General features: G+C 41.8%; 1 protein-coding gene across 1 annotated transcript in view; it reads right to left on the reverse strand.

Annotated features, from left to right (window-relative positions):
- Positions 1 to 13618, reverse strand: part of M1AP (meiosis 1 associated protein) — a gene marked incomplete at both ends in the record, with an annotated part of 76597 nt that overhangs the window by 19735 nt on the left and 43244 nt on the right. The window contains one exon of the mRNA XM_082672757.1: positions 3765 to 3938. Coding sequence (XP_082528883.1) covers positions 3765 to 3938 — 174 coding nt within the window. The remainder of the gene's footprint in view (positions 1 to 3764; positions 3939 to 13618) is intronic.

A 13618-nucleotide genomic window follows, 5' to 3' on the forward strand; every position in this document is an offset into this window, starting at 1 on the left:
CTGAGAGGAGGCCAGGGAGTGACAGAGGAAAGTACAGTTGGTTTGGGAAGGGAGAGCAAGTCTGGAACAGTATTGCTCTACACAACAGGTAACTTATTTTCTGGTTGTGGCATGATCTTTTTCTTATTTTACTTCTGGGCTGGCTGAGCAGTTGTCTCATAGTGAGAGATCTGGCTTGTGATCGAGTCTGAGAGGAACGTGTGTCCTCTGCGGAGGAGGCGGCTAACACTGAAATATGCAGGGCCTTTTGGCAATCACAGAAGGAAATTTTGCCCCTCCTGCTTCCCTGTGGCTAAGCTTTGGCAAGACTGCAGGTCAGATGAAGGAAGAACAGGAAAGCAGAAGTCAGGCAGTCAGCTGACAGCTACTGCTTCTCTGTGAGCTCTTCTAGGGACATTCGAGGGAGGGAGAGGAATAACTTCCTGAAATAGTTTATTTTTTAATTCCCCAAGTGAATAGAATCTTCTGGGCCTTGGAACATGATTGCAGCGCCAGACAACAGTTCTGAGGGGGCTTCAACTAACTGTGTATGGGTTATTCATCTGCTTCTGTATTAAGCTTTTGCTCCAGCAGGTACATTCACATGTCACAGTGTACAATGTTCTGTTGCACTAGATTTGAATCCTTGATATTATGAAGGTTTTAAATAAAATGTATATTGGGTTTAAATACTGTTAACAAACTATGAATGTATGAGTGCTGCATACTTGTGAGAAGGCTAGTAGTTGATGTCAGTGATTTATGAAATGACTGTAGTAACTGCAACATGAGGTAAAAATGAAAGTAGAAATAATGTAGAAAAAATAGGATGCCAGAATAGATGTCAGATCTAGCTGGCCCTCCTGGGCCTAGCAATCAGACCTAGACATCAGTTCTGGGTGAGACAGCTCTTGGCCAGGTGTGTCCTAGAGCCCAGGAAGTGCAGGAGGGACTTTGCCTAGGACTTCAGCTTCCCCTCGTTTCCTCTGTGCCTGACTGCTCCATTATTGGGTCCCTGGGCTTTAGGACTAGATGGCTGTGCTCATCTGGCTTAGGTTCTCAACTCTGGTTGTAGTAAGAATCACCTAGTGAACTCGCAAATGGTACTGATGTCTGGCCCCTACCTCACACCAATGAAATTGGGATCTCTGGGGATGGAGCTGATATTGGTATTTTAAAAAGTTCCTCAGGCTTCCCTGGTGGCGCAGTGGTTGAGAGTCCGCCTGCCGATGGAGGGGACGCGGGTTCGTGCTCCAGTCCAGGAAGATCCCACATGCCCCTCATGTGATTCTTACTGTAGCCAGGGATGAGAACTACTGGAGTTGTAGTCTCAGCAATGTTCCAAAGCTGGGAAAAACGTTTTACCAGGGCTAGAGTCTAGAACCAGGTATGCTTCTCACCACTCAGACTCAGGTGCAGAGGTGGCAGACCCCCAAACCCAAGATATGGGAAAAGACACTCAGCTGAGGTAGACTATGCACTGTGAGAAAGATGCCTCTGAGGGAAGCACCTAGAGAGTGGGTGAAGGGCCCGAGGCAGCTACAGAAGCAGGTGGTGTTGGGTGGAGAACCTTGTAAGGAGCAGTCAAAGTGGATATCTGAGGAGCAGTCCTCAAAAGATTCTATAGTAGGAGAGCTCAGTGTTCTTGTTTTGTTTTATTTTTTTGTGGGGAACCACATTTCCAGAAATCTACATATGGGGCAATGCATCAGTTTTGTAAATAATGGATAACTATGATATGGTCTTTATTGTGCTTGTTTAAACTCTCATGTGGGTCACACCCACCCCAGAGGAGGCCTACTTTCTCTGGACCTCATTCCAACTTATGCCTGAGCATCTGGATTCCAGTGAAGACCTCTTCAGCACAAGAGTCTGGATCTAAGTTCTACCACCCATCCTTAAGACCTGTGGTTTCCAAAAAATAATTGCAGATGGAGATAAACATTCTGGCTCTGACCCTGGTGCTGAAAGCCATGGAACAAGGGAGGGCAAAGCAGAGAAATTCTCAACACTACCATGGGCAAATGCCATGCAACAGTAGAAGAAAGGCTGGCTGTAGGAGCTCCTGGCTTTGGATGGCCCCAGCCCTCCTAATGAGAGATGTGTCCAGCATGAGGCAGCCCCTTTGCTCAAAATTGCCCAACATGAGGCAGGTTGCACAGTAGGTAAGGGCCCAGGCTCTGGAAGTGATAGACTTGAGTTTGATGAATGTCCTCTAGGCTGAGAGTAGTCAAATGTATAAAATATAGATTTCTAATCCTAAGGGTTAAGAATGGGATATGGAGTTGCCTGGCTTCAAATTCTGGCTTGAATATTAATTTTCTGTGCAGAAATGTTTAATTTCTCTCAGTTTTCTCATCTGTAAAACAGGGATAATATTATATTTATTCATTTTAAGACACATTTTTTTTCACTTACTAACAGCTCTATATATGTCTTGCAATCACCATCGACCAGACAGGTACTCTTAACCCTTACTTAGTACTCTAATCTAAAAGAACTCTCTCAGTAAGAATAAAATAATATTTCTAAGTGATAAAAAAGCAATGTGTCACATTTAATTGGCATTGTTTTTCTTTCTCAGTGGTATATAAAATAATGGTGTATCTTATAATGGACAGCATCTTAGATTCAATGACATATGATAATAGTACCTGCACCATGTTGTTGTTATGAAGGTGAAAGGGGATGATGCAATGAAAGGAGTTAACATAGTGCTTGGGGAAAATAGATAAGAAGTGAGTAATTGGTACTGTTAGTCTCGGACAAAGTGCGTGGAATGGAGGTCCTGGGAAGAAAATTTTACACACAAAAGAAAGACAGTAAAATCAAGTTAAGTTGTTAAAGGCATCCCAGGCCTTAGATTGAAATGTGGGGGAGGGGGAGGGAGATTAAGTACCCAGTGGCTATCCCCAGAAAGAAAGGACCAATGTGTGTCCTCCCCTTTGGGGATGGAAGGAAGTCTGTACCCATTTTTCTCATTGAGTTCCCACCCCTAAAGGGGAAGACAAAATTTAGTCTGTTCCCTTTGGAGCTGTGGCTGACTATACTGATGGGTCCATTTGCGGGCCCTGCCACCCAGGTCCTAGGCCAAGTTTCAAAGGGGATGGAGACTAGAAATGGCTTTATCCCTACAATCTAGTGGGACCTGAATTAAGTAACACTGTCAGCCATAACAATATCCAGGACCTTGCTGACATGCCTGGAACACTGGTTTGACCTCTTGGTTTCTACAATTGCCAGAACATACTTTGTGAACATGGTATAGGGCCACTAGTTGTACTCCCTGGGGCTTGCCTCTGTAGTTGCTTTAGTTCCCCTCAGTTTGGTGTCTCCCTATTGAGAAGACCTCTATTTAATCATTTAATTTTGGTTCTTTTCCTCTCCTCACAGGCCCTATTGATATTGTCAAGGTACCAGCTTACCTGAAATTATAATGTCAATGATATCTGCTGCATCAAAAATGAAAACTTGAGAAAACATATGATTCACTGTGCTCTTATGTAGTGTAGCTGATGCCCTATTATTGAGGTGTTTAAGTCTTTACACTGAAACTAACTGGCCCTTGCTGTCTGGGCTTAATCAGGCTCAATTTTCTAACTGTGGTGGTTACTTTTTAGAAATTCTTTTCTTACTCCTCATGCTTACATGGAGAGCCTCATCCAATCCTCCTCCAATCCCTAAACCTCAGCTACTCTGTATTCTGATGAGTTTCCAATCTAGAGTCCTAATCCTAGACTAGGATAATTATTATCTATATAATATGTCTTTTGGGGGGTGTGTACTTGGATTATCTCTGGCTCTGGAAATGTCGCTGAAACTCCGTGAAGGAAGAAGAAGGTGGACTTGTTCTTGGTCTGTTCCATTGTTATGCAGCCAGGCTTTGAAGAAAATCTCCATGCTGACAATATCATTGTCTATAGTTTGAAGGTCAATATCAGTTCCCAGGATAGAACTCTCTGCAGAAGAAAGGGAAACAGTGGTTAAAGTGTTTAATTCTTTAATTACAAATTTTGAAAAATATAAAATATTAAATGCACCCATTTTTGGATCCATCAATTCCACCTCTAGATATCTAGCCTAGAGATGTTCTTGGACAGTACACAAAGAAACATATGCAAAGATGTTCAGTACAGCACTGTTGTGATAACAAATAATCAAAACCCCAAACAGGAAGCAATTCAAATGCCCATCAATAGGGGAATGTTTAAATAAATTATGGCACAGACTGTGGAGTATTATACAGCTGTTAACAAAGTAAAGCTAAATGTACTGACATGGAAAGCTAGGAGATAGTAAGTGAATAAAGAAAGTTCTAGAACAGATGTATGGTATGGACCCATTTATATAAAAATAAAACTGTTAGCCTAAGTGCATACATATGTATGGAAATGCCTCTTACAAAGCTCTGGAAGGCTATTATCAAACTCTTAATAGTGGACAGGAAATAGGGCAGAGTTCTGAGATACATTCACTTTTTATTATTCATACTTCTATAGTGTTTGTATTTTATTGTATTCATGTATTTCTTGTATTGAATATTTTTAAAAACTCTAGAATACAAGAACAGCCAAAAATAATATAGCAATGCAAGTTAAATACTTAGTTAACAAGGGGGACTTCAGTTTTATGTTGTTGTTTCACAGTGAAAATGTATTCAGTTATTATCTCTGTTATAAAAAAAATAAATTTAAAAAAGACTAAAAGAAAAAAAGATGAATTCCTGACCTCCACCTTCTGACACAGATTATACAAGTTTGCTATTGACATACTATATCTCACAAGTGTGATTAGCAGCCAAGAAGACAGGGATGGTCTGGTGGAGTGTGGTTTGACTCCAAATCTGAATCTCCAAATGAGAGTAGGTAGGTGGGGTAATGAGGCTTTGATGGTCTACTTCCTTCTTTAGGCAACACTAGCTCAGGAATTGGGATCTAGGTCTGGAGGTAAAGTTTGTCAGTAAAAGCCAAGTATAAGGTGATGGAGGAAGCACTGAGAGAGGAAATGAGACAAGAGCTGGAAAGAAACTGAAGAGGAGCATGACTTTTTTTGCCTCACCATGAGGGACTCTCTGAAATACTTTTACAAAGGGCCTAAGAAAAGCCAGTTGCTCCAATGAATTAACTTCTATGTATGACTCATGGACCCCAAGGAGAAAGCTGGTTTATTTCTAGAACAACATTCCTGAGGACAAGTCTGCAGAGGTGGCAGACTCTCCACAGGAAACAAAGGGCTTCAGTCCAACGTATTGGCACCCAAGCAGGGAAAGTGTGGTGAGACTTAAGTGACTTCATATTATATTTATCGACTTATTCTGTGGCTGAAAAGGGGCACCAAATGCATTTCTCTTCGACCAGTATAATTAAAACTGTACCATCAGCTGCTCTCGCCCTCTGTGACGGACCACATTCTGCCTATGGAATGTGTATCTCTCTAAATAAACTCGCTTTCACTTAAAAAAAAAAAAACTCTACCATCTTCTGTGGATAGTTATGAGGGTTCATTAGCTTACTAGCTATTTCATTCATTGCATCAAGCAATAATATTAATTATGTACTACATGGAAGATGAAATAATATACAAAGGTATATGGTATTCTTTGCCTTAAGGAGTTTATAAAGCAACATTATTCTTGACCATTTCTCCTTAAAATCTCATCTGCTCTACTATGTTTTCAGGTACTACAGTGATAAATGTGAAGTCATTGTCAAAGAAACGTTCCTCATGAGTGAAGAGAAATGTTCTTTTTAATAATGTGAAACTTATTGTGTCATAGGAAAAACAAGAAGTAATTTTTCTGAGCCTGGACTTCAACTTGAGTAAGAAGTATGGAAATGACTGAACAGCTTCTCTTCAAAGAGGCAAAATGGTTATTAAAGCATAAGGAGGCAGATAAAGAACTAAATAAATGAAATTGAACAAAGGATCTCAAAAAGTAGAGAGGATAATATTGTCCCAAGTTCAAACAACAGAATTTTGGATAAGACAAATAAGTGTTTTTTTCTCCCCAGGGAAAGGGTTGAAGATTAGAAATTCCTACCATGGGCAGTACATGGGGACAATAGCAAAGTTGAGAATCTGGAAATAAGAACAATAGGTGTTTCCTCAAATAATTAAACAATAAAATCAATACAGAGTGATGAGGTCTATGAAAAACAGTCACCTTAAAAAAGGAGAATGGGGATTTCCCTGGTGGCACAGTGGTTAAGAATCCGGCTGCCAATGCTGGGGACACGTGTTCGAGCCCTGGTCTGGGAAGATCCCACATGCTGTGGAGCAGCTAAGCCCGTGCGGCACAACTACTGAAGCCCACGTGCCTAAAGCTCACGTACTGCAAGGAGGAGTAGTCCCCGCTCGCCACAACTGGAGAGAAAGCCTGAGCACAGCAACGAAGATCCAACGCAGCCAAAAATAAATTAATTAAATAAAAAGAAACATATAAAGATTAAATAAATTTAAAGAAAAGGAGAATAGCTTACAGACCAGAGCAAGATTTGACTAGAGCCTATGGATGGTACTGGCTTATCTAAAGAATGAATGTGTCCATTAGAAGGGGTTGGCCAGAAATGGAGCACAGAGGAAGGGAGCAACAGTGGCAGATGCTGGCAGCCATCATCCAAGTGTGGCTCAGAGGAGAGGGAGTGCTGGCTCAGTGAGGCATCCTGATGGCAGGATGTGTTTGTCAAGTTTCTGTTCTTCTTGATGATTATAGTGGTTATGGTTCTTCCTCTAAAATATTCTGGCTAATACTTTAGTCTTGAGCTTGATAAGGTGACTCTATCTCCGAGAGGATGTTGATAAAATCAACTTTCTGATTCTGTAAAGCTGAAGAACCAGGCCTGAAACATGTTGCCTCTGTGAAGGAAAATGCCAATCTCCCCTGCAGACACTCCATCAATGTTGCTAAAGTTCGTTCCAACTTCTTTTTTCTCTTCCAGTTTTACTGGGATATAATCGGCATAGAGCACTGTGTAAGTTTAAAGTGTGCAGTATAATGACTTGGCTTAGGCACATCATGAGATGATTACCACAATAAGTTTAGTGAACATCTATCATCTCATAGATATAAAATTAAAGAAATACAAAAAAAATTTTTCTTGTAATGAGAACTCAGGATTTACTCTATAACAACTTCCATATATAATGTACAGCAGTGTTAATTATATTTATTATGTTGTACCTTACATCCCTAGTACTTATTTATCTTATAATTGGAATTTTGTACCTTTTGACCACCTTAATTCAATTCACCCTCCCCCACCCCCTGCCTCTGGTAACCACAAATCTGATCTCTTTTTCTATGAGTTTGTTGGTTTTTGAAGTGAAATTGACTTACAACACTATGTTAGTTCCTGGTACACAACATAGTGATTTGATATTTCTATACATCCCCAAATGAACATCATGGTAAGTCTAGTTACCATCTGTCATCATACAAAGATACTACATAATTATTGACTATATTCCCCATACTGTACATTTGATACCTGTGACTCATTTATTTTGTAATTGAAAGTTTGTACCTCTTACCCTCCCTCAGCTATTTCTCTGCTCTCCCTACTCCCCTCCCCTCTAGCAACCACCTGTTTGTTCTCTATATCTATGACTTTGTTTCTGTTTAGTTAGGTTTGTTCATTTGTTTTGTTTTTTAGATTTCACATATACGTGAAATCTGACAGTATTTGTCTTTCTCTGTCTGACTTATTTCACTTAGAATAATACCCTCTGGGTCCATCCATGCTGTTGCAAATGGCAAGATATCATTCTTTTTTTTTCTATGGCTGAGTAATATTCCATTGTGTATATATACCACATCTTCTTTATCCATTCATCTATTGATGGGCACTTAGGTTTCTTCCGTATCTAGGCTACTGTAAATAGTGCTACAATGAACATAGGGGTGCATATATCTTTTCAAATTAGTGTTTTTTCTTTGAATAAGCACTCAGGAGTGGAACTGATGGATCATATGGTAGCTCTATTTTTAATTTTTTGAGGAAACTCCATACTGTTTTTCATAGTAGCTACACAAATTTACATCCCCACTAACAGTGCATGAGGGTTCCCTTTTCGCCACATCCTTGTCAACATTTATTATTTGCTGTCTTTTTGATAATAGCCATTCTGACAGGTGTGAAGTGATTGTGATGTTGATTCGCATTTCCCTGATGATTAGTGATGCTGAGCATCTTTTCATGTGCCTGTTGACCTTCTGTATGTCTTCTTTGGAAAAATGTCTATCTAGGTCCCTTACCCATTTTTAAATTGGGTTGTTCATTTAAAAAAAATTATTTATTTTATTTATTTATTTTTGGCTGTGTTGGGTCTTCATTGCTGTGCGCGGGCTTTCTCTAGTTGTGGCGAGTGGGGGCTACTCTTTGTTGCGGTGCACGGGCTTCTCATCTAGGTGGCTTCTCTTGTTGTGGAGCATGGGCTCTAGGCACACGGGCTTCAGTAGTTGTGGCTCGTGGGCTCTAGAGTGGAGGCTCAGTTTTGGTGCACGTGGTTAGTTGCTCTATGGCATGTGGGATCTTCCCGGACGAGGGTTCGAGCCCATGTGCCCTGCATTGGCAGACGGATTCTTAACCACTGCGCCACCAGGGAAGCCCCGGGTTGTTCGTTTTTTGATGTTGAGTTGTATAGGTTCATTGTATATTTTGGATATTAACCCTTTTTCAGATACATCGTTTGCAAATATCTTCTCCCATTCAGTGGGCTGGCTTTCCATTTTGTCGATAGTTCCCTTCACTGTGCAAAAGCTTTTCAGTTTGTCGTAGTCCCGTTTGTTTATTTTTGCTTTGTTTCCCTTGCCTTAGGAGACATGTTCAAAAAAATATTGCTAAGATTGATGCCAAAGAGCTTACTGCCTGTATTTTCTTCTGGAAGTTTTGTGGTCTCAGGTCTTACATTTAAGCCTTTAATCCATTTTGAGTTTATTTTTGTATATGGTATGAGAGTTCTTTCCAACTTCTTAACCTACAGGTTCTTGGAAGAGCCACAGAGCGGAGCTTCTTCCTTTGAAAAAGTTCTCAGGTAATCGCCATAGAGGCGCTTTGCTTCAGATTTGAGGGGACCTTCTCACATCATCCAAGCTAAAGACTAATGTGTAAACCAGAACACTTTAGAGAGAGAACTTCTTTTCCGTATTCTCTGCCACTGGTCCAGGCAGCCATTTGCTTGTGCCTGGATTATGGCAGTAGCCTCTTAGCTGTCCCATCAAACTCCATTCTTTCCCCTCTGGTACTTCTTACTACCAGTTAATTTTTCTAAAACATAGTTTCATCAGATCCTTCCTTTCCTAAAGAGCACATACTGCCTTCCTGCTGTCATCTTTATTCCCTTCACTCATTTTGTACCACTTGCTGCTACTCATTATTCCTCAAATACCCCCATTCTTCCCTTACTCTGTATGGCTCATATCAATACATTCCTCCTCTTCTCTGCCTGTTGAGAACCTATCAACACCCCCACCCCTCCATCCCTCAGCTCAGCAGCTTGCAGAGAGCCGAAGATTAGCAAGTGCCTGTTGAGTTAAACAATTGCTCCCTCCTCCTCAGCTCTCATTACTTTTTCCTGTAACTCTTGGGCTTCAACTGAGCTAGTCTCCCTGCCACGTGACTTCCTTCCTTAGTGCTTTTATTACTCTTGTCAATCCATGGCCTGCAGCTCCTCCAGGTTCCAACTCAGAACTGACTTTGTCCAAGAAGTTATGCTTAATTATATCCTCCCTATTGGTTTTAATCAGTACCTCCTGGGTATCTGTGGACTCCATACAGGCAATACTAATTATACTTGTTACTTTGTTTCTCCTGAAGGGTTTTCTTAATTTTTTTTGAGTTTATGAAAGGTGGTGGAATGTAGTGGAAAGACCAGGGTTTGAATTGTGGCTTGAAAGTTGTTAGCTATGTGACGTTGGGCAAAGTGGGGATAGCACAACATATTTCATAGTTATAGGAGGCATAAGAAGTGAGATGATTACCTGCATGAATGGCATGCAGTAGGTCTAACAAATGGCATTTTCTTCCTTTTCTCTCATCAACAAAATGATTTGCTCTTATAGGAAAAGAATGTGCTTTCCTTTTTTAAAATTCTTTTTTTCCAATCACTTATCTCGGTGACTTTCTCCCTGCCACCAACATACGTAAGAACATCAACACCTGGTCCTGTGTTCTTCACAAATATAACTAAATGTACTAAACCTGGGGAATGGGAAGGAGACTTCTCAGACGTTGAAGAACAGCTTCCATATTGACTGTCTAGCAGGGACTGGTCACACTGTTATGAACTAGAAAGGTTACTGGAGTGAAGGTGGCGGCTCTGAGTGTCTGGGTGTTCCTGACAAAAGAAGGCCTAGTCTGTTGCAGTCTAGCTGCAGCTGGCATTCACATTCAGTTTTTGGACCTACCCTGCCTCCCTGTGGCCATAAGCAGTGACATCCTTCACTGGGCTAAACTTTTCTGGAAGAGGCACAATAATGGGAAAGACTAAGAGAGCCTAAAGGTAGTAAGGTAATGCCTAAAGCAATCCTTTTCAGAAGTCTACCCTAAAATAGTGTTACAAAATTGAAATGTGTTTAAAATGGGAGAATTTAACACTTTAACACATACTTACATATATAATGGCTATATTTCTCTCTTGACATAGAATGTCTAAAGTAGAAGCCCAGGAAAATGATGCTCCTGCACATCCTCCCCAGTCCCACAAAGGTCTTGACCTATAGGCCAAACCTATTTCTTTCTATTTTTTATTTTTTTTGCGGTACGCGGGCCTCTCGCTGTTGTGGCCTCTCCCGTTGCAGAGCACAGGCTCTGGACGCGCAGGCTCAGCGGCCATGGCTCACAGGCCCAGCCGCTCCGCGGCATGTGGGATCTTCACGGACCGGGGCACGAACCCGTATCCCCTGCATCGGCAGGCAGACTCTCAACCACTGCGCCACCAGGGAAGCCCCCTATTTCTTTCTAAATGACCATCATGTCACCCGTCCTTGGGTGTTATGGATGGGCTTCAGGGGTTCTGGGAACCCCTGAAATTGTATACAATTTTGTCTATATGTGTATAGGTGTATTTTGGAGGGGTGGAGGAGGGGGATAGGACCTTAGCTTTTATCAGATTCTCAGAAGAGCTCTGTGACCCCAAAAATGTCAAGAACCACTACAGAAACTGTATAATCATGGTACCTTAGCCTTCCTGGGTCAGTTTACAATCAGTGCTATGTACCCTGTGAATACAGGAGTGGCTTCAGGATGTTAACAACTAGGATAAGTAATCAGAGCAGACAAAGTTGGCTCAGGAACAACTGTGTAGAGGCATTCAACCACTGTCTTAAAATCAATAACTGCAAGGGGATAGTCTCTGACAGCTCAAAATGTTAGGGGCAGTCTAGCTTGTCTTTCTGAGCTCATTTGCCTCATTTGTGGTGGTAATGATTGGACCCTGGGAAAAAGGAGAAGCCCCTTGAAAGGAGGTGGCAGGGGTAGTGGGGGTTAAGGCAGCGTGTCCTCTGCAGAGAAGTGAGCACAGGACTGACCAAGTGGTGATCATCTTCCTAGGGCCCGAGTCTATAAGTAGAAGTGTAATGAGATAGAGAAAATTTATTTCCCAGAACTATACCCTCCCAGGGAGACTACTGCTGCCATTCATTCATTCATTCACTTATTCATTCATTTAATTTGTCATTCAAATAATTATTTATTTAGTGCCTTCTATGAGCTAGGCACTGCTTGGTGTCAACAAAGAAAAAGACAAATTCTCTGCTTTCATGGTTTACCATTCTAGTGGGAGAACAGAAAATAAACAAAACAGAAAAAAATTACAGATAATAATAATGAAGAAAAATAAATCAGGATAAGTGTGTGTGTGTGTGTGTGTGTGTGTGTGTGTGTGTGTGTGTGTGAACCTTTACCTTGGCTGGCCAGGGAAGAAGTATGCTCTAAGAAGGTAATAGTTGAGCAGAGACTTGAACCAAGTGAACGACTGAATCATGAAAACATCTGTGGGAAGACTGTTCCTTATAAAGGAATCAGCAAGGTCAAAGGTCTTGAAGTGAGAATGAGGTTGGTATACTGGAGGAATAGCAAGAAGGCTAACGCAGAAGGGAGGAAGTGAGGACTGACACAAACTGCTGGGGTGAAGGATGAGACCCCCACAAAGGAACACTCTCATGTAACAACAGGTAGTCACTACACCTATTTCTAAGAAGGGTGGGCTTTGGCTCTGCTTAGGGAAGTGTGCAAGACTGGGCAGAACAGAGCCAGTACTCCTTTCCTTTCTCTTCCTCTTTGTAGCCTTTGGCTCCTAAACAATTGTTGAATTAGTATTTTAAAAATATTTGTTTGAAGGTGTGCCGAACTATTAGCTTGTGTGGGATGCCCACGTCTCAGCCCAGGCCTCCCACACATGCTTTCCTGTTCTGTGGTGGTAGTGGGCAGTGGTGGAAAGACGGGAGAGGAATCTGGGAGTCCCATGAGCAGAACACAAGCAGAGATCCCTCAGCTTGTAGTGGACATGCCTCTTTTCCAGCCCTAGTCAGCTACCCAGAGAGTTTTATGATGGAGGGTCAAGGCGGTGCAGGCTAAGGTGGGCTAAAAAAAAAAAAGGCTTGACTGTTAACTAAAGAATGAAATACTAATGATTCACGATGGATGATTTACATTATTGGAGACAATATAGGGACCTGTGGGCACCTCTAGCTCTGAGACATGTCCTAACCTAATTCCAAATATTTCGGCCCTTAGTAAGAAGATGAATTAGGAAAGAAAATGTTTCCAGAGCAATTACTTTGGCTGGGAAAGTAATCTTCTCAGAATTGCTTTTTCTCAGGCCTGTGTGTTTCTAAGGGTGAAGAAGCCTGTGATTGGTGGTAGGGACTTCTCTAAGGGAGAAGCTGCACTGCATCCCCACACATCTGGAGCTGTGGGAGCAACATCCTGTGACAAGGAGTTGACAATATTCCCTGCCATCCAATCTTGCTTTTTTTTTTTTGGCCGAGCTGCATGGCTTCTCAGTTCCTGACCAGTGATTCAACCCGGGCCCCCTGCAGTGGAAGTGCAGAGTCCTAACCACTGGACCACCAGGGAATTCCCATCCAATCCTGCTTTGAGGTGCCTGACTTGCCCTGCCCTGGCTAGCCCAAATAGAAAGGAGATCCTGCAGGTGCAGTAAAGAGGGTCTTGGTTATGGAAGGGTGTCTCTATGCCTGTGGATACCAGATGTAGCACCTTATCCACCTCTGCACCCTCAGCACTAGCACAGTGTCTGGAATACAACAGGAGCTCAGTAAATGCTGCACTGCACAGAATGAACTAATCTTAGCCATTCTGCTCCTAACTTGCTCTGTGACCTTAGACCAGTCATTTCATCTCTCTAAGCTCAATTTCTTCATCTGTGAAGTGGGAATGATAATAATACCTAGGCTTAGTGTTCATTTGAGTAGGAAATGATGGCACCTGAAAGCACTTTGTAGACTTTAAAGCATCATGCAACTATAATGGATGAAAGATTAGAAAGCTGCCTCCCAGCTGTCTACACATGAACATTTTAGTTACTAAATGCCAGTGCCATTTCTTTCTTTCTTCTTTTTTTGGTGACATTTTTCTCTTAAATAACGTATATGGGGCTTCCCTGGTGGCGCAGTGGTTGA

This window comes from Grampus griseus (assembly GCF_964374135.1).
Source record: "Grampus griseus genome assembly, chromosome: 15".
Classification (NCBI taxonomy): domain Eukaryota; kingdom Metazoa; phylum Chordata; class Mammalia; order Artiodactyla; family Delphinidae; genus Grampus; species Grampus griseus.